The sequence below is a fragment of the Rhincodon typus genome, chromosome 2 (genome assembly GCF_021869965.1).
Source record: "Rhincodon typus isolate 14 chromosome 2, sRhiTyp1.1, whole genome shotgun sequence".
In the NCBI taxonomy this organism is placed as follows: Eukaryota; Metazoa; Chordata; class Chondrichthyes; order Orectolobiformes; family Rhincodontidae; genus Rhincodon; species Rhincodon typus.
The window spans coordinates 100,668,950-100,691,432 of NC_063333.1; the positions used below are offsets into that span (position 1 = coordinate 100,668,950).

Consider the following 22,483-nt stretch of genomic DNA (forward strand, 5'->3'; position numbering starts at 1 on the left):
TTTCTGAAGAAGGGTCTAGGCCCGAAACGTCAGCTTTCCTGCTCCTCTGATGCTGCTTGGCCTGCTGTGTTCATCCAGCTCTACACCTTGTTATCTCAGATTCTCCAGCATCTGCAGTTTCTGCTATCTCTAAATATTACTTAATGGAGAAAGACCACAGAAAGCAGAAAAGGAGTTTGGCTATCCTTGTGTATAATTCACAATGATCTAGCATACAAGCTTAGCAGGTAATAGGAAAGACAAAATGAATGTTGGCCTTCATTTCAAAGGAAATAGAGTGTAAAAATACAAAAGTCTTCTGAAACAATACAAGGCACTGGTCAGACCAAGCCTAGAATGCTATGAACAGTTTTTGTGCCCTTAGTTAAGGAAATATATACTGGCACTGGATGCAGTCCAGAGAAGATTCACCAGTTTGAGAAGATTCACTAGGGTAATCCTGGGCACAAGGAGATTTTATGTGAAGAGGTTCAGTAGGTTGGGTCTGTATTCCTTGCAGTTTAGGTGAATGGGTGGTAATCTTATTAAAACATGTAAGATCCTTGGGGTGCTTGGCAAGTTAGATGCTGACAGTCATTTCCCACTATGGGAGAATCTAGGGCCACAGAACATAATCTCAGAGTAAGGGGTTGTCCATTTAAATGGCAATAATGAGGAATTTCTTCTCGGGGCAGTGATTCTGTAGAATTCTATATTGTAGAATACTTTAAAGGCTAGGCTGTGAAGTATATTCCCAAAACTGAGACGGACAAATTTTCAATTAGAAACAGAAGCATGGGCTTTGGGGAAAAGGCAGGAAAGTGGAGTTAAGGTTATGAGATCAGCCATGATTTCATTGAATTCCAGAACTGACACGGTGGGCCAAATGGCCTACTTCTGCTTTTATGCCTGATCATCTTACGATCTCTGGCTTTACTTGTTTTGTTTTCTTGATGCACATTAAAAATCTTTGCAAATACACATGATTGATTTCTCCCTTGATTTTATTAAATGGCCTTTCACTTTGTAATATTGCAGAAATTATTAAATTAAATAAAATAGATTTTGCAGAATTTATCACAAATTCAACGTTTCCACAATTTCTATGAAACATAGACCACAAAACTGTCAGATATAATATTTAATAAACAAAAAATAATTCATTAATCCCAATGAAATTAGTTATGTTGTGCTATTACAAGATTCTTACTCCTGAAGTGGATTGAATTCTATCAGTTTACTTTATATTGTTACAAAGAAAACTGGAAGTGCTTCACTACTGTCTTTGTTTTGTAAAAGGGAGCGTATGCCTAAGCTTTTGTCGTTCATGGGAATTTTGTGATAACTCCTCTGGGAGATCAGTAAAACTTGCTAGAAATTGCTGGGTCTCAGCTGTGCTGCATTTCTGTTGTTCCCGACCTCCCAGCCTCCTATTCCAGGACCTCCTGATTTCCTGGTTTATTTGGAACACATCACTGTTCTGAATCCATTAGACTAAGTGAAACGAATTATTCTGGGCTCTATTGGACTACTCCTGGAAAGACAATCATAGAATGAAGCATTTATCTTAAATATCTAAAGAGCCCCTTAATTTTTGCTCTGAGGAAGACTTGGCTATTGTCCACTGCACCAGAAGCTAGATGTACTGCATGGACCAAGAAGGATCTGCAGCCAAATGCAGCAACACTTGGATAATATCGAGCTTTGGGCTATTAAGTTAGATCACTTCCCATTGACTCACAAACTTGATTAGCCTGCAGGCACCAGATAAGTGCAATGCAGTATAATTGTGTCCGAAAGATATATCATGCAAAATACTTCAAACTGATTGGAACTTAAAATTAAAGGAAACATTACAGTGATTCTGACAGCTGCTGACATTTGTCATGGTGTCAGACTCTCAGAGAGTATTGGGTTGACAGAAACACAAACAGAAATTGCTGGAAAAGCTCAGCAGGTCTGGACCCGCCCTTTGTCTTCAAAATTCCTGATCCACCTGGACCCCTCCCTCGGGTCTCTTATCTTTACCTGGTCTTTATATTAAGAGCTTTTAATGTGATACAATCTGTAACGCATTATTCGTTCAAATCTATTTCTATCTGAACATAAAGTACATTGTTATCTCAAATCCAACCAGGAAATAGTCATCAAAACTGCTAGCAAGAGCAGGGTTGTTGTGATTTGGTCCTGCTTTTCCTTGATGTTCATCTTTAAAAACTTTTCATATGTAACATCGCCCTTTTCCAGAGAAAGATGTGCCTTTAACTCTTCTTCCTGCATTGGTGCTGCATGACCTGCTGAATGGTTCTAATATTTTGATTTCATATTTCCACCATCATCTTTCTGTCTTTATTTTTATTCTGACAACCACAGGGAGTACTGATTTATCAGAAGATCTTGGGCTGTGATGGAATAATTCTTCCCTGTTTGACTGCCAGGCCTGAAATATAGCTGTTGTAAACATGACCGGCGCTGTGACAAAAGGAAGCATTTTGCTTCTTGGGTATGTACGAGCTAGATAGAACACCCATTGGGAATAGATGCACCTTTTGTTAAATATTTACATGGATTTCACATTCACGACAGCTTAATTTTTTGATAAACCATAAATCAGATAATCGGGTACAAGAAATTCTTGCGATAATATAGTATTTGACAGGTGGCTAAATAATGAGTAATAATTTAGAAGTGATTAAATTATATCCACTACTTTTTCTGAACAATCTATTTAAATTAAACTTAAAAAAAACTTCATGGTAGACGTGATTAGTAGCTTCTTGTTTCATACTACCAATGTGATTCCAGGCTCTCTTAACCTTCAGCTGTGAAATGGACAGCCTGAATTCTGTAGGGCAGAACATTTGGCTGTGACTTGGTGTGCATTTTAACCACTAAAACCAGGTGGGGTTGGGAAGTAACAATGTAAAAAATCTTCTGAATGTCACTGCTGTTTATCAGACAATCAGTCAGATATTAGCCTTAACAGTATTTTTGAGTAAGAGTCTGATGATGTGAAATTTATAGGGATGGTACAAAGAGGAAGAAAACAGCCAGAGTATGGTCAAACCCATGGTCACAGAGGTCTTATTGAATGTCATGGCAGGGCCCTCACTGGGCACAGTATTAAGGTCCTTGCTGCCTGGTTTGGAACCGGGGCCACCTTCCTGCTCCCAAACCACTGAAGCTCTTAAGTGCTCAATTATGGGGGTGCTCAGATATCCCAATATCTGAAATTGTGAAAAAGGTGGGAGGTGAGGGTGCTATTTGTTAAAGTTGCTTTCTTTATGTGCAATGCTCCTTTAACTTTCACACCATTGTGGGCAGGCAGAATGACAAGCTGGTTAGTATCAAGTATCACCTTTGGATATTGTAAAACACCCATAAAATTCAATGTTATTTTGGGTTACAGTCAAAATGATAATGTACATGTGCCTGAAACATTACAATTTACATGCAATAAAATAAACAATTTTTCAATCACATATAAGTATTTAATATTAATACATTGCTATACGTCAATTGCACAGTGTAAAACATTATAATTATTGACATTTAGGAAGTCTTTTAATTACCAAATTACCTATGTAAGAAGCACCACATATGTAAGACGGTCAACTACAAATGATCCTTCTATCAATTTGAGTCAACACAGACAGGTTTGCTTTCACGAAACGTATCCCTCATGTTGACTGGTTTGCATAACTTTTTCTTTACTACTGGCAAAAACTATTGGCTGCAGCTCCACTCATTCAGTGCAGCAATATGCCTTCCAATGTCAATACGGGCTTTAGCTTCTGAATATCATTTTCTCTCTCTAACTGCCTTTAATTTTAATTCAGCACCATAAAAGTGGATTGACGTTGGTAGAGGAGAAGGAAAACTGTGTTAACATTGCAATATCGAATAAGCAGCGTGCAATAACAAGTGACAGCAACAATTAAATGAATTTCCTAACACTTGAGTTTGCAGGGGCTAGTATTTTTGAAGCAGTTGTTTCATTTGGAAGAAAATCAGCCAGGACAGATCATGTGTATAGCAAATAACATTTCTCTAAGAAAACTTTGGTTGCTACTTCTTATCCCAAATATTGATACAAATAGACACAGGTGAATATATCTGGCATTGCTATATTTTAAACATAAAAAATCGTGGTGTATTTGCTTACCCTGGAACACCTCCAGCTTCCATGTGATTTGCTAGGGTAACATCATGTGACCAGACATCATACTGCCATTTCTGTAATCCAATGACTCCACAAAGAACATTCCCAGAATGTACTCCTACACGCATGTTTATATCAACTCCTGTGGCATCCCTTACTTTCCTTAAAAATAAAAGATACAGATGACTAATGAATAACTTCACTCTCGAATGAGATCAAATGAAAAGTAAATCCCTGGTTAAATGTTACAGGATTCTAACGATGAAAAGTCGACGGCAGAGCTGTTCACCAAATGCAGAATGAACTTTCATATTCACTACTGGGTGGAAAATAAGGAGATGCTGATTGGTCACCTCTGTTTTCATACACCCGCAGCTATTTATTTATGAGCTGATGTTTTGAAGAAACCACATAATGTTGTGTGCTGCAATTGAACTCTAAGTTATCCATATATAGCCATCCACAGTTTTGTTACATAGATGAAGCCCAAGGGTTAACCACAAGTGAGCTAAGACCTCTGTTTTCAATTCTAACTCTCAAATTTGCACACTTTGATTTAGTTTGTGGAGTGCTGCTAATTTCCAAATCAACTTAATATCACAACCTTGCAAGAACATTCACTTTAAATTTACTTATTCATTGCATTTGTGTTTCCTGGAAGTGGACTCAGCAAACAATCGCTATTGAGATAGCCCCCTTTATCTACGATCATGTGCAAATTGCATCTGAATGTAAATTCTTTTAGGGAAGTAATGATCTGATGGTAACATTACACTCCAATCATTTGTAATTATTTTAATAAATATTAATTCATATGTAAATTATATCATCATTAGTCACTTTGTAATTTTACACCAACCTCAAAAACTGTGACTTTCAATATGGTATTCTGTTTGATCTGACTTGGCATGTTATATAGTTCTAAAGTAAAGAGGGACTTTCTCTCCTTTGATGATCAAAAGCTTTTTATTCAGCTCTGCTGGAGGCAGAAAAAATGTTTAACATTCAAATCGGAAGGAATGACACAGCAGGATATGCAGCCAGAACTTCCATTGCCAACAAAATGTAAGACCACAAGTAGACTAACAAAAAGATCTGAGTGACGTAGGAGTTAAAGGCTCTATCAATTATTATCGCGGATAGCTAGCTGTCACCACCTGCTTTCAGAGTTTGTTGTAACACATTCAAACAATGTCGGCCAGCACTTCCTGTCCCATCCTGAATTTCCCTCGAGAAGGTGGTGGCGAGCTGCCTTCTTGAACCACTGCAGTCCATTTTGTGTAACTATACCTACAATACTATTAGGGAGGTAGTTCCAGAATTTTTACCCAAAGATACTGAAGGAACAATGATGTATTTCTGAGTCAGAATTGTGAGTGGCTTGGAGGGGAACTAGTAGGCGACAATGGTGCCATGCACTTAGAATCCCTGCAGTGTGGAAACAGGCCCTCTGGCCCAATAAGTCCACACTGACTCTCAGAGCATCCCACCCAGACCCATCCCCCTATAACCCACTTAATCTACACATCTATGACCACTACAGGCAATTTAGCATGGCCAATCCACCTAGCCTGCACATCTTTGGACTGTGGGAGGAAACTGGAGCACCCAGAGGAAACCCACGCAGACACGGGGAGAATGTGCAAACTCCAGACAGACAGTCACCCGAGGGTGGAATCAAACCCGGGGGCTGCCCTTTTCCTTCCAGTGTTAGTGGTTGTGGGTTTGGAAGGTGATGTCAAAGGAGCCTTGATAAATTCTTGTAGATGGTATATACTGCTGCCACTCAGTGTCTGTGGTGGAGGGAGTAAATAGTTGTGGATTCGGTGCCAATGAAACAGAGTGCTTTGCCCTGGAAGGTGTCAAGCTTATTGAGTGCTGTTGGAGCTGCATAATCAGAGCAAGAGGGGAGAATTCCATCACACTCCTGACTTGTGCCTTGTAGTGGAAAGGATTTGGGGCATCAGATGGTGTGTTACTTGGTGCAGGATTCCTAGTCCTTGGCCTGCTCTTGTAGCTACAGTATTTCAATGGCTATTCCAATTCAGTTTGTGGTCAATGGTAACCCCAGAATGTTAACAGCGGGGAGTTCAATAATAGTTGTGTCATCAGATGTCAAGGGGCAACAGTTAAGATTTTCTCCTACTGCAAATCGTCCTTGCCTGGTATTTGTATGGCCTGAAAGTTACTTGCCACTCTTCAGCTCAACCTTGATATTATCAAGTTCTTCTTGCATTTGGTCAGATTGCTTCAGTGTCTGAGGAGTTGTGAATGATGCTGACCATTGTACAATCACTGGTGAACATCTCCATCTTTTACCTTATGATGCAGGGAAAGTCATTGATGGAACAGCTGAAGGTATTTTGGCCAAAGACACTACACTGAGGAACTACAGCACAGATATCCTGGAGCTGACATGACTGACTTCCAACAACCACAACCAGCCTCCTTTCTGCTAGGTACGACTCCAAGCAGCAAACAGTTATCCCCTGATTCCCATTAACTCCAGTTTTTTTTAAGAGGACCTTGATGTCACATTTGATCAAATGTGGCCTTGATGTGAAGGGCAGTCACTCTCACACTACTTTTGGAGTTTAGCTCTTTTGACCATATTTGATCTAAAAGGAAATGAGTTTGGGAGCTGAGAGCCCTAGCAGAACCTAAGCTGAGTACCAGAGTACAGGTTACTGATAATAACATGCTGCTTTATAGCATTGTTGATATTATCTTCTATCAATGTGCTAATGATCAAGGGTAAACTGATAGGGTGATAGTTAACCAGCTTTGTTTTTTCTGCTTCTTATGTACAGGACATACCTGGGCAATTTCCACATAGTTGAGTGTTATTGCTATATGGGTAGAGTTTGACTAGGGGCATTGCAAAGTCTAAAGCATGTCTTCAATACAATTGCCTGAATGCTGTCAGGGTCTTCAATGCCTTCAACTATTTCTTGACATCATACAGGTGAATTGGATTGGTTTATGATTTCTCCCGTGATGGTAGGGGCATCTGGAGAAGATCAAAATAGATCACCAACTGGCACTTCTGAAATTGAAAAGCTTTTGCCTTTTCCTTTGCACTAATGCATTTAGCTCCCCAGCATTGAGGATGGGGATGTTTGTGGTGCCTCCACCCTCAGTGAAAGGTTTAATTATTCACCACTATTTATGACTAGATGTGGCAGAACTGGAGAGCTTAGATCTGATCCATTATTGGCGCGATTGCATAGTTCTGTCACTTCCTCTTCATGCTATGTGGCTTGCAAATAGTCCTGTTTTGTAGCTTCACAAGATTAATACTTCATTTCTAGACATGCCTGGCGCTGTCCCTGGGGTTTGATAGTAATAAAGAGGGGTTTGATGGACCCCTGGCTTGATGGTAATAAAGTGGGGGATATGCTAGGCCATGAGGTTCAGATTGTGTTTGAGTACAATTCTGCTACAGCTGATGGTTCACAATGCTTCAAGGAGGCTGAGTACTCAGTGGCTAGCTTTGCTCTAGATCTATCACATTTAGCAAGGTTGCAGTGCCACAGAAATTAATGGAAGGTATCCTCACTGAGGTGAATCTTTGCCTTCACAATTACAGTGCAGTGATTACTCCTACCAATATTTTCATGGGCTAATGAATCTGTGGTAGGCAGATTAATGAGGATGAAGTCAAGTTCATGGTTTTTCCCTTTTGTTGGTTCCCTCATCTCCTGCACACATCCAGTCTAGTCATTATGTCCATTAAGATTGAACCAGTCTGGTCAGCAGCAATGCTGCTGAACCCACTCTTGGTGATGGACATTGAATTTGCCCACTCAGGGTACTTTCTGCACCTTTGCCACCCTCACTGCTTTCTCCATTGTGGTGTTCAATAACAGCAGCACCGATCCATCACCTGAGGGGTCTGGTATGTAGTAATGGGCAGCAGGTTTCCATACCAACATTGATCTGATGTATCAGACCTCATGCGATCTGAGTAAATGTTAAGAACTCGCAGGGCAACTCCCTCCCGACTGTATACCACTGTGTCACCACCTCTACTGGGTCTGCCCTGCTGGTGAGGAAGGATATACCCAGGATGGTGATGATGGTTTCTGGGACATGGTCCGTGAGATTTTTTTTGTGATTATAACTATGTCAGGCTGTTGCTTAACTGCTCTGTGAGACAGCTCTCCTAAATACAGCACGAAGATAATGAGGACTTCGCAGGGTCAACAGAGCTGAGTTTGCCGGTGTCATTTCTTGTGCCTCGATTGATACTGGGTGGTCTGTTCAGTTTCATTCCTTTGAGACTTTTTAGCAATTCATAACAACACCACTTGTCCCTAGACTAGTAATTCAGAAATATAGGTTATGTCTGGGGGCCCCAGGTTCAAACCTCACCAAGGCAAATGGTGAAATCTGAATTCAGTGAAAGAGCTTCTGGAATTAAAAAAAAAAATCTGCCATCCTTACCTACACGTAACTTAAGATCCATCGATGTGTTTGACTCTTAAACGCTCTCTAAAATGGACGAAAAGCCTTCCAGCTGTAACAAACCACTATGAGGTATTCTATCAATAGCCTTTTTGTAGTTCAAATGCACAACACCAACAGCACTATTAACTCTGTTATTTTATCAAAAAGCTCAATCAAGTCTGTCAAACAAATTCACTTCAGCAAATCCACACTGTCAATTATTTTTACACATACTTTTCCAGTATCATTTAACTTTGTCTGAGATTATTGTGTTTAGAAGTTTCATTGCAATTCACTTTAGATTTACTGCGTACTTCCCTGGTTTATTCCTTTCTGTTTCTTTGAACAAGTGTGTAAATTTACAATCCTACAGTCCTCTTGCAGAACTCAATAGTTAAGGAGGATTGAAGATCGTGATCAGAGCCTCTACTATCTCCATCCCTGTATTGCTCAGTATTCTAGGATGCATTCCAATCAGACTGATGAAATTTCTGTTTCCAGCACTATTTTTTGATTCACCATATTGACAACATCCTGTTGTTTAATGAAAACAGATTAATATCTGAACAATGCTTTAACCAGAAGGTCTCTTGTTTGACCCTTAATTGGCCTCACCGTCCTTTAACTACTGTTCTATAATTTTACTTATTTTGTGAAAAAATTCAAATTGAAACATGGAAGTGATACTAGCAAGTCATATCATATGCACAACCATAGCAGGGACCTGAAGTCTGGGAATCATGAACTGCACACAGACTCTGGACAGCTGACTGGAGAGGAAACTGGCTAAGTGGAGCCTACAGAAGCACCAAACTTGGAGCTCACAGCTGAAGCTGCACGCTGCCTACCATGTTGTAGGTGCATGAACCAGCAAGTGTTGACATGGAGAAAGATTTTGCTGTATCGCTCACAAAGAAAATCTTCTCCTTGATGAGTATTCACGAAGACTCATGTAGGGCATTAGATTCAGTGAAGCTCTTCCCACAGTGGGTAGAATGGCTATTTGCCTGTGTAGTTGCACTGGTAGGCACAGGAAGACCTTGCTGTATTTACTCGACCAGAAGGTGGGCTCATTGCTGTGGTTGTAAGTGTGCCAGACTAGCTGGTTGCATTTTAATTAACATTTACTGCTTTAATGTTGTATCTATGATTTTGGACCCTTCATTATGAATTTTTTTTATCATTTGAAATCGAGACAAAACCTAAAATTATAAAGAAGTAACTATAAAGTATTTTATTCCAGCCAAGTACAATATAATTACAGCTACAGGACACTAGATAACAAATGATAAAATTAACTACAACATACTTGATGCATTATATTGTGTGTATACCTTGAGTTTAGGAGTTCACCTTTAAGGATTTAATGTATTAAGTATAATGTCGTGAGTTAGTCTGCTTTGGATTTGCAAGCAGTATATGCAAAAATTGTTGGTTCCTGTAACGTCTGTTTCATAAATTGTAATTTTTTTAGCTGTTTTAAATAAACTAACCTAGAAAATCAATCAATCCTGACAACTCACTGGTTATTAGAACATTACAATGAGCATAACACATTATACGTCGTATTGTTCTCACATGATTTACACTGCAGCCATACTGTGGAATCACAGCACCTCTGCAAGGTCTAAAGTTGGTTTGTCTGTCCGACAATAATGGAATCAAATATGACACTGCTGAAAATGCTGAAGGACTCCACAGGAGATACAACAGAATCACATTTTCCAGGAACACATCTGGATGAGTCTCGGTCCTTGAAGTAGATCTGGTCCAACAATGTATGACAAATAGGCACAATCAAATTTAGCATTCACAAGTTTCACTTTATAATTTCTAATATAACACAATAAGCTCCAAAATGGTATATTTTCTCCTTCCTTTTTTAAATATATAATTCAACAATGTTTTCACATACCAAAAAATATTTCAATCACATGCTACTATCATCACAAGATATTACAAGTTCTTTATTAAGATTGACCGTTTTTGTGTATTTCAATATTTCAATTTAATGGATAATGTAAGAGAAAGCACTTTCATTCCTTTCAATGTCAGCCTTGACTGAGCAATAGTGCTCTTGCTTCTACGCCAGCAGATTGTGCATTCACATCTCACTCTAAAATAGCTAGCACATATCCTAGGTTGATACTTCACTACATTAGCAAGTGATGCTGACCCTCACTTGAAATGTTAAATTGTGGCCCATTATCCTTATGACACTTATTCCATGATCAACATCACTACTACAGATAACAATGGTCTGAATGTTTCCTGAGAACAAAAAATATTTGAACGTTAGGGCAGATTTTATTAATTAGTGCTCCTAACAGAGGGCTTGTTATAATAGGACACATATTTGGATTTCTATTGCAGAGATCAGAGTACCCAGTAAAATGTTCTACTAATTTGCTTGAAACATCTCTTATAAGTGTTCTTTAACCAAAACACATAAAATGGGGACATTATAATAGTCCAGCTCTGGAAGTGATAAACCATTTAATGTTTGCCAGCAGTAGGTCATCTAAAAATTAATATTGGGGTTACTCTTAAAATGGTAAAACTGCACTACTTTATCATTGAAATGGTCCAAGACAAAAGAAGGCATGCCTAATCCATTGAAAAGTTTCATGCTGAACCCCTCCATTATAGCATCAACCTACACGATCTGATATACATATCTGACAATGACCAAGAACAATCAGCACCATTTCAAACAGCTATACATTAGCTGCAAGAGAACTTGTAATTAAGATAAAAAGGCCAGCAGCAGTCATAGTCAGCACTTTCTTCAAGCAGTCTACTTTTTTTCTTCACCTAACGTATCAAACATTGTGCTACATATGAGACAGTCACCTTTGCATTGGCTAACATTGTCAGCACACTTTTACACATTCTGTATAAAAAATGATACAGCTGTTCAATTAGCCAACATTTCTGCTTTTTCAAAACAGAGGTGGTCATTGAAATCTACCATGCAACCATCCGGTCAAACTGATTGTTTGATCTGCCTGAGTTTTGGCCATTGCACACCTGCTATTATGATAATACCTGAGACACCTTCTGCTATCAGATCTCAGGCCTAATTATAATGCAACACAATCAGAGTTAAATGTCAGGCTGCTTTCAGGTGTCTGGAAATTGGGTCATGTGCTGAACTGGAGCCTGTGTTGGACTGATGATTGAATGCTGGGAGCTGGGATCAATTCAGGAGGTTATTTTGGGCTTGGAGCTGAGGGCTGTACTGGGAGATGAGGTGCAGGGAAATGAAAGATCAACAGTCAGGAATGAGGGAAATCAAAAGAAAGAAATCAAGAGTGAGCAGCATCAAAGATTAAGTACAAAAATGACTGGGGGTCAGGAGCAGGCAAGATTGAGAGTCAGGTGATCAGTTATTAAGGATCAAAATTGTGGCAGCACAGGGTATGAGAAAGAATGATATGGTTCTGTTCCTCTATGCTCCAAATACATGGTCAAATCATGATCCCACAACCTGGTTTTTCTCAATGCAGTCAGTATGGTCAAGGTTTACAGGATCAGGAGTTGCAGGTTCAGGGATCAGGATGGTCAGGATCCAGGCCTTGGAACTGGCCAAATTGGGGACTGGAACAGATTGCTGTTTGGTGGATGAACTTTGACCTGAAAGCAGTACATTTTAAGGGGAACCTGTGACTTATTTAAAATGTCAGTACAATAAGTAATTGTTTTTATGAATGTTTGGAAGGAATTTTTAACAGATGCATTAATTTTAAAGGGATCATTTGTGCTTTTATTGGATATTAAGGAATGCTGATCTATGTGACCTGGTAACCCTTGACCTGGAAGCAGCATCAACTGGAAGGATGGCCATTCACAAGAAAAATTACAAGCAGCAGAACTGAGGGAGCAGGAGGTCAGCATACAGATGCAGACAAAAAGAGAAAGCAAACCAGGGCAGGAAGAGGAACACAGCATTCATGTGAGGGAAAACCAGCAAAGACTTCTTCAAAAGAATTGGTTTCTGTTCAGTAGTAAGAAGCATATAGAATTCCAGAAGCTCTAACAGCAGGGATATCCAAAGAAGATAACAGTGTTTAATACATAAAATATGATGTGAACAGCTCAGACATTCAAAAGAGCTGAGAGTTTGTATTGTTGGACCAGCTCATGTTCCAGGAATTGTTGATTGGTCAGTTGAAAAGAAATTCTGGAAAAGTACATCCTCAGGACTGATATCACCACATTAGAAAGGTTCATACACATTTGCCTTGTTATTGTTAACAGTATCTGGAAACATGATGAAAACTACCATTGAAGACAACTCAAGGGCCAAGTGAGAAAGGGAGAGATACTACATACCAAAGCTGAGTTTGAAAGAATGTGAGGTTATACATGGTATTGAGAATGATATAGTTCTTGTGGTTTTGTAATGCCAGATTTCACTGAACATTAACATTTACAAGTGTCATTGGTTACTGACTCTTTTGCTAAAGAAAATACTTACCTGATCAAAGCCCATTCATGATTTTGTATACCATTATCCAATCTTTTAATCTCCTCTGCTGTAGGAAAAACAGACCTGATCTTTCCAATCTCTCCATCTAAATAAAGTTCTGTGGCCCTAATAGTATATTTGTTAATCTCTTCTGCATCTCTCTAAAGACATAGCTTCTTTCCTAATGCGTACTAAGATCCAACCTGTGTTCTCTGAAGAGCTAGCATAACATCCTTGCTTTTGTATTTTATACCTCAATTAAGAAGTCAAGGATCTTGTAAGCATCTCATGAGTCTTCTCAACTAGTTCTGTTTTGTATATGTGCATCTCTAAGTATCTTGAGATTTGCACCCCTTTAAAATTGTACAATTCAGTTTATGTTGTCTTGCACATTATTCCCTCCAAAATGTATCACTTCATGTTTCTCAGCATTTCATTACATCTATCCTGACTCATCCGTTTCATCAGTTTGGCAAAGTTCTCCAGAAGTCTGATACTGTCCTTCTCATTGTGTACTATCTTTCTGAATTTAGAGTTATCTTCAAACATTTAATTTATGTGATGTAAGCCACTACTATTATCACTGTTAATTGGTCAATATAAGATGGATACTGCTTTAAATTTTGTTTCTTAAAGCAAGTATCTGGTCTTCATTCAATATTTCCATCCTAACCACTACCAAACCACGGTGAAACAAAGCTGGGTTTGTCAGTTTATCAATGTGGGGAAATCAAACTTCCAATCCATTGCTTTATGAAGATGTTGAAGATGTTCCAATGGTTTGTATCATTCCATCATTGCTAAAATTCATTCTAATTTAATGTATATTTCTCAGCTCATTTATTCAATAACTTCTATCGATATCTACTATGTAAAGTATAGAGTTTTAAGGAAGAAGCCTTCGAAACAGAAGTACATATTCATAAATTTGATTGAGATTTTTGAAGAGGTGACCAAGAAGACAGATGAAGGCAGAGTGGTAGACGTTGTCTACATGGGCTAAAGAAGGCCTTCAACAAGGTTCCGCATGATAGACTCGTTAGTCAGGTTAGATTGCATAGAATCCACAGAGTGCTAGCCAATTGGATACAAAATTGGCTTGACGGTAGGAGACAGAGGGCGGTAGTATAGAGGGCTGTTGTTTAGACTGGCCCATGACCAGCGGTGTGCCACAAGGATCAGTAGTGGGTCCACTGTTGTTCATCATTTACATAAACGATTTGAATGAGAATATAGGAGGTATGGTTAATATGTTGTGGATGACACCACAATTGGTGGGATAGTGGACAGTGCAGAAGGTTATCTAAGACTACAATAGGATCTTGATCAACTGGGCCAGTGGGCTGAAGAATGGCAAATGGAGTTTAATTCAGATAAATGTGGGATTCTACATTTTGGTAAGACAAACCAGGGCAGGACTTACACACTTCATGGTCGGGCACTGGGGAGTGTGGTCAGACAGGGAGACCAAGGAGTGCAGGTACATAGTTCCTTGAAAGTGGCATCACAGGAGACTAAAGGTGGCCTTATAGAGGTTTATAAAATCATGAGGGGCATAGATAAGGTGACTAGCCAAGGTCTTTCCCCCAAGGTAGGGAGTCTAAAACTAGAGGGCAAAGTTTCAAGATGAGAGAGGAAAGACTTAAAAGGCACCTGAGGGGTAACTTTTTCACACAGCGGTTGGTGTGTATATAGAACGAGCTGCCAGAGGAAGAGGTAGAGGCTCGTACAATTATAACATTTAAAAGGCATTTGGATAAGTACATGAATAGGAAAGTTTAGAGTGATATAGGCCAAATGCAGGCAAATGGGTCTAATTCAGTTTAGGAAACCTGGTCAGTGTCTGTCTCCATGCTGTATGACTCTATGACTCTTTATGGCTCTATGACATACCTCCTATCAACATTCAGCATGAATTCAAGCTTACAATTTGTAACAAAGATTAACATTAGTGATCCATATATACTTCCAGTAGTAAAACTACTGCTGGAGAACAAACTTGGATTTAATTCCATTTATAAAACTAGAAGAACTTGAAAATTTAACTTACTTTATGGCTTCGCACATGTCCAACCCCATTTTAACACAGTTTTTGGCATGGTTTGGCAGAGATATTGGTAAACCAGAAACGCAGTAGTAGCAGTCACCTAAAATCTTGATCCTCATACAATCATTTTCCTGAATAAAATCAAGGGTAAAAATCAATTGTTATTACAAATGCAAGATAATGCATATAATGCTTAAGCACTAAAATTTCACAGTATCACCCTGTTTGTCAGTAAAGCTGCTTACCTTTGCAATTTGATCAAATTTGCCAAATAACTCATTGAGTGTGTGCACAAGCTCTCCAGGTGAACATTCGCTAGCCAGGCGTGTAAAACCCACAATGTCAGCGTACAATATGCTGCAGTAAAACAAATATTTGAAAGTTATAAACATATTCGTGGATTATGTGAATCAAAATATGGACTGTTTGGACAATACTGGGTTGAGGAGCAATTGTCATGTGAGTTATTGGAAATAACAAGTTAAAAGGTCAAAAAGTAGATGGTTTACCTATTGTTTACAGAAGTCGATAGTCAAGGAAGACTGTTAATTATTTGATGTTTATTGCAAAAGAAAATAATTTTCGAAAAGAAGAAAATCCAACCCCTTTAAGAAGAGATAAGAGATAGATTTTATGGCTTACTATTTGGACAAACAGACTTGGAACAACTCTTTGCTCTGTGCTGCAGGTTGCCAAGCAACCAGCCTCTAAACAAAAGAAGACTTTTCAGTATGTTCATAATTGTGGCAATTGTGGACAGGACTGTTAGTAAAGACAATGCTATCTCCCACTCTCTCTCTCCATCAGTGAGAGAAAAGTCCTTAAAATAAAGCTGATTAAAAAGCTTTTTCTTCTCTTAGTGAAAAGGTTTGAAAAGCCTGATAACCTTTCAATTATCAGGATGCTTAACAGTTCCCATCTGAATCTGAACTGAAGATCTTTCATCATTTTGTCATGGTCAACGATTGAATCTTGTTGACAAGAAATTACAGGAACTATAAGAAGTCAATCCATTCTGTCTTCTGAATTTGAACCCCTGACCTTGTTTTCTTTTTACCAGTTTTTTTTCAAATCCATTATACCTCTGCAAAGCTGTGTCTTGTCTGTATAGAAATGTGTGTATGTGTGGGAATTAAGGAAATATAGTTTAGTGGCAGTAGTTACTAAGACTCTTGGTGGCCAGTTCTCCCATGGGAGTCATGCCTGAATAGTTACCGCTGCGGTAGTTTTGACGCAATTTTGTCTGCTGCAGTGAACAAGGTTCCTCCTCAAGGTTCCTGCTGGTAACAGCATTGGCTCCCCAGTCAGCTATTGCTGGCTAATTGTGACTGAGAAAAATTGAGAGACGGCTGTTGGATCTGCATGGATCACGATACTACTTAGTGAGTATCACAAACAAAAAAAAAAGTGACAAAATATGGAGCCAGTGAAAGACTTCCATCAGTCGGTTGGGATGCATCCTGGAAGAAAAACCTTCTTGCAGGTTCATTGGTGGTAGTGACTTATGACAAGTGCTGATGCCACACAAACAGAGAATCCATCTCTACACAGATGGAGGGGATGACGGTATGACTCGATGTACGCATACTGATAGTCTACGCGAGTCAAGGTCCAGTCAGGTTTGGAAGACCAAGACCCGACGTAGAAGCCGAGAACCCTGTTATGAAAGAGGACGTGTGGGCAACCTATCCCACGGAACAGACAATCACAGCACAAACATTCTATAACAGAAGATACGACAGTCGGGAGAAAGAAGCACATGAGCAGTAGGGCGCAGAACATCTGAACTAGTGAACTACATTCATACCAATCATCATCGAGCCCTCGTTTGACAGAACAACCACCCAGGAGGTCGTGATACACTATCCCACGGATGGTCTGTTTTGTACAGCCTGCAATTCTCTCTATCCTACTTTGGGGACCTTCAGGGAGCACCTGACCAAGTCACACCAGTTCAAGAACTTTTGCACTAAATGCTCCATGTGAGATAAGAGCGAGGAATACCACACTATAGCGTGCCTTAACACAAAATGTAGGGCACCAACAGTCCAAGTCTGCCAGGAGGCTTCGCAAGCTCTAGATGTAAACTGAAATTCACTTTGAAGATTGGCCTTGGCCAACATGAAAGACACAAACATGCCAAACATCACAACAAGAAATGTCTGGAGGTCCTGAAGAACACATCCAAGCCGGGTTGGAAGACATACAAATGGATGGAAGAAAAAATCAAACTTCTCCGTGAGTTGGAAAAGCAGTACGTGGGCTGTACTTTCATCAACAAGAAGATAACTAGTATCCTTAAGACTAAGACACCCAAACAGATCTCTGATATGAGAAGGATGGTGCAAAACATTGATGTGGGATCTCAAGCTCCAGTGTCTGAACCTCCAGTGGTCCCCCTTACAGAAGACAGTGGACATGAATCCCCAGGTGTCCATTAACAAAAAAAGAGTTATCAGACCACCAGCCTGCACTCCAAAACTTTGAGAAATAGATAATCAGCTTATGCAAGCAGAAGAACTTCTGAAAAATAAGGGTGACCCCGAGGTTAGAGCCCTGGGTCTGGGACTAATAGAATGTATCACAGACCTCCTCGTCAATGGAGAAGAAACTCTCCAAGGACAGAAGACAGATGGAAAGAAGACCAGAAAAGGAAGTTGACGGCAAAGGTTGGAGTGAAGGAGAAAAAGAAGAGAATTTCGGAAGAACTCCGGTGCCAGAAGGCATTAGGCAGCGAGGAAGGCAAAGTTCCAGACCAATCAACTTCTCTACTTCTCAAGACAGGAGACAGCTAGCCAGACAGATCATGTCCACTTTCCAAGGAAGGACTGAAAGACAACTTTGTCACTAAACTCTCAACCATGAACAACAAGGCAAATATCGATAAATTCAAACCATACACTGGCAGCAAGGATGACGGATTGCTCATGTGACCCATTGAGGAGGAGGAATTCGGTGCAGCCATCACAGGAATCAACCGCAGGAGTGCTGCAGGACCCAACAGCATGAAGGTGGAAGACATCCAGAAGATCCTCGATGGAGACACCTCAAGGACGCCAAGACTCTTCACCCTTTGGATGAGGACATGCATGATCCTGGAGCCGCTGAAGAGGAATTGGACCATGTTGATAGCGAAGACTGAAAACCCAAAGATGCTGGGTGACATAGACAGCTGGAGGTCTTATTACAATCGGGCTCATGTTTCTTCGCCTTTTCACTAAAGTCATGGCAAAGCGACTGAATGAGATAGTCCAACTTAACCCTAGACAGGGTTAGAAAGGGTACTTGGCAGCAACACCAGGATGCCACAAGAACATTGCAGTCCTGGCTAACATCATCAGAGGCACCAAGAGAAACAGGAAGGACCTCGCAATTGTCTTTATTGACTTGGCTAAGGCAATCGATTCGATTGGACATACACATTTATTGAAAGACCCGCAATGAGCTTGCTTGCCAAAGGAATTCATTCAGCTTATTGAGGATATGTACAAAAACAACTCAATGATAATTGAAGGTATTGGCTGCAGAACCAACTCTATAAGCAGGGAGATCACCAATTTTGTTCAACATAGCATTGGATCCATTAATGTGCACTCTTGAGGATGCCAGCACCGGAGTGTCCATGCAACTTGACGGAAGGAAGATCAACTGTTCTGCCATGGCTTTTGCTGACGATATCACATTGTTGAGCGACTCCCACACCGGAATGGTAAAGCACCTGAAATTCATCCAATCATTTTGTGAGAATACCAGTCTAACTACTAAAATCTCAAAGATGAAAGGATTCCATTTTACTTATAAAGAGAAGACCTTTATTTATAATCACAAAAGAAACAGGGCCCTGAAAGAAAACACCATTGCCTACATTCCCCAGGCGACACTGAGAAATACCTGGAAGCCCGTGTCAATCATGGGCGCATGTCCCGGAGAGAGAGTGGGGAGAGAAACTGAAGACGTGGATTTCTAAGCTTCAGGACACTGGTCTCTGCCCATATAGAAACTGGAACTCATGAGGACGCATATGATTCCAAGATTGTACCACCACTTAATCCTCAAAGAAGCCTCACAGAACACAATCCAGAAACTTGATGCCATTATAAGGATTTCAGTCAGGGAGATCCTACATCTCCCACTTCACACCACAGACGGACTACTCCACACCAGAAACAGAGATGGAGGATTGGGCATGCCCAAGTTAGAGGTCCAAATTCTGGCTGCCATAATCTGCAAAAGACAGTCACGTGAATGATCTAAGTGCCTAGTGATCTGGGCCTCTTTCCAGGAAGACAACATCAGACATACTGAAGGACTGAGAAATCTTAAAGTCCTCAAGGAAGTCGAAAGCTATCAACTCAGGATGAAAGCTCACAAGAACTCATTGGCAGAATTGGAGACAACCCTGGATCCACCAATCCAACAACATGCAGTCAGACACTATTGACTACATGGCTTGGTGTGACTGGGACCTAGAAAAGTGGTCTAACCCGAAAAGTCAAGTCGGTATACAGTATCATAAGAATGATATTGTGTCCAACTCATGGACAAAGACATCATTTCATACAAAATTATCAAGGTTCATCAGTCTTCTGCCAAGCTGCAACCTTTATCCAACCTGAACAACGCTTACTAGAGGCAGACCATACTTATCAAAGGATTGCTGGAGATGCGACATTTCCAGAATTTGTCCCTTCATGAAGAATGCCAGAATCAAGTGCCAAAGATTGCAGAGAAGCTCCACCAGTTTATCAGCAGATATGGATGGGCAACCTATGTGGAACCTTGGATCTAGGACAACGATGGAAACCTTTGGAAATACGATCTCATCTTCAAGAAGGATTGAAGAATTGCCGTGGTGGATGTGATGGTTCACTTCAAAGATGACTAAGGGGCAGAGATGACCAAGTAGTACGAACACTTGAGAAGAGAAATCGAAGACCTGACAGATGTAACCGAACCCTTGTTCTTTGGATTTGTCGTGGCAGCGCAAGGCAAGTGGTTTGGAAGTAACAATATTTTTATGCGTTTTTTGGGCATACAGAGATACAAGTCCTTTGCCCAAGATGTGTCTAGGCTGACTATCTCCCTGATGCTGGAGCTTCTTCAGATCTTCAGCAACAGATGAAGATGACATAATGCTGCCCAGTGCAAGCTGAGAATGTCTCTCACCCACCCCCGTGTCAAGGTGTGGTGGGCAAAAAAGGCCACTTTTATGTGGGCACCAACACAAGTTATGTTTAAAGGTAGTGGGTAAGATAGTTTAGTTGTGATGGTATTGTACAGTAGTTTTACTATGCATAAATGTAAATAAAATGATGTTCTTGGCCTTGGCAAACTAACCAGAGCGACCCGCCAGGCTCAAAATTTCCCATTGCAGTGTGGAGTTTGTTAGAACATCTATGTTTGGTGAATTGCCCTGGGCCCCAGATGTCCCTAGACAGTCCTCCGTTGGATCTAGTAGCTGTGGTTTTGCCACATCGAGGCTTCCAAAATGTCAAAAAGCAACATAAACACTCGGACAAGGCACCTTTGAGTGTTTTCAAATAGCTTCGTTGATAATCAGTTTTTCAACTTATTGTAAGAATAAGTTATACCCATAATAAGTGTGTTACTTTTGAGTTTTTTGAAATGACCTGTTCACGGGGTCTTTTATTCTAGATAAAAGTAATCAAGAGAAATAAATTGACTGTTTTGATGTTTCAATAAAATGTTTAGGGTTGAATCTTGCATTTTTTTTGGCTAAGTCAGCGATACATTAAGTTTTTTTCATAGTGAGGCCTAGGAAGATTTCCTGCCACATCTTACCAAACTATCCAGAGTAATGCCTTCCCTGCCTCTATAGCATTGCCCACAGTAGATTTTCACCCTGTCGTACCACATGCTGTCCCCACAATAACTTAATCACAGGATATCTGCCAAAACACTGTGTCCCTTCCATCCATGCCATGTTTGAAATGTCGCTGTTCACCCAGATAATATCGGTAATCCAGCATAGCCCCTCACTTGCAATGTAACAGCACAGCAGCCATAAAGCTACACAGCCCACAGAAGCCAGCATCACTGACTCTCCTTTGCACTTACAATCCCATCCTCTCAGCCTCATCAGTGTTTAAACAGCATGCCACACACTTTACTTGTCCGTAGCTACATCCTGTCTGAATACACTTTAAGTCAATGTTACTTTTTCCCTAATGCCCACTGTAGACCTGCACTTTGTCATTGTTCACAGGGAAACATTACATACAAGCAAACAATTGTACAAATGACACAAACACAAATGTGAGCTTTTACTTACAGAAAGGAAAAGGGAACAGAAATGAAACCAGAGAAAGCTGGACTTTGCCTTCATAATGCCAACCAGATTTTGGCATCATGACCAAAAATTGTTGGACGACGTTTGTCGGATTCACCCAGTTGTCTTCAATAGGAAGTGGATGTTGATGACGTTTTAACTGGTTTGTAGAACACATTGCAGCTAGACAATGTCACATTCCTCCTCCCCAATGTCCTCATCCTCCTTCTCAGAAGGCGGGCATATTCCACCAGTTCCTTTGCATTTAGGGCATTGCCTCATTGCCTGCTCCAATTGTACAGGGCACAGCATGACAGGGTAATGTGGCACATTCTGTCTGGACTATACCAAAGGGTCTCCCACACCTCCCCAGACTAGTCCAGCAGCAGAATCTTTAAGAGCCCTACATACTGTTCCACCACAGCCCACGTTGAATCATATGCGGCATTAAACATGCTCTCTGCCTCATTCAGAGGGTTGCATATGGTGTCATGAATCATGGTCAGAGTGGGTAGAATTTGTCCCCCAGTAACTAGCCTTGGAAGGCACCTAGACTTTCAAAATCATCAGCCACCTCAGCTGCTTGTCTAGCTGTTACTGTCTTCCTCGTGAATTAGGGCTCCAGGAACAGGGATCCTTCCCCTCTAACACACCTGCAAAACGTGCCAGTCGATCAGAGGCTGGCAATCTCCAGCCTGTGCCAATGCCATGGGAAACAATGTCAACAACTGATAATCAACACATCAAAGCTTCTTAAATTAGGATATCACATCTGAAAGTAAAAAAGTAAAAATGACCTTGTCTTTAGTTCAATGCTCAGATATTCAATCTTCTTTTGGATCTAAATCAATTGTGACCAACAAAGTCACAATTGCCCATATTTTCCGTTGACCATTCATTATTCCAATGTAGATGACAGTTACCTGATGGATCACCGCAGTAGATTAACTATGCAGTGAATCTACATCCGAAGTTACATAGTATAGCTAGAGCTCAACACGATGATTTAGACAGTTGCCATCTTAGGTGCATATCTAGTGACTTGTAATTTATTATTGGGGGAAACATCCTTTACAGCCTGCATTT

At 40.3% G+C, this 22,483-nt stretch overlaps 1 protein-coding gene across 1 annotated transcript in view; it reads right to left on the reverse strand.

Moving 5' to 3' along the window:
* LOC109925386 (adenylate cyclase type 2-like) overlaps positions 1-22,483 on the reverse strand; it is a 74,101-nt gene that overhangs the window by 26,886 nt on the left and 24,732 nt on the right. Inside the window, exons 3-5 of the mRNA XM_048608635.1 lie at positions 15,354-15,465; positions 15,112-15,239; positions 4,145-4,303 (exon numbers count right to left, since the gene is read on the reverse strand). Coding sequence (XP_048464592.1) covers positions 4,145-4,303; positions 15,112-15,239; positions 15,354-15,465 — 399 coding nt within the window. The remainder of the gene's footprint in view (positions 1-4,144; positions 4,304-15,111; positions 15,240-15,353; positions 15,466-22,483) is intronic.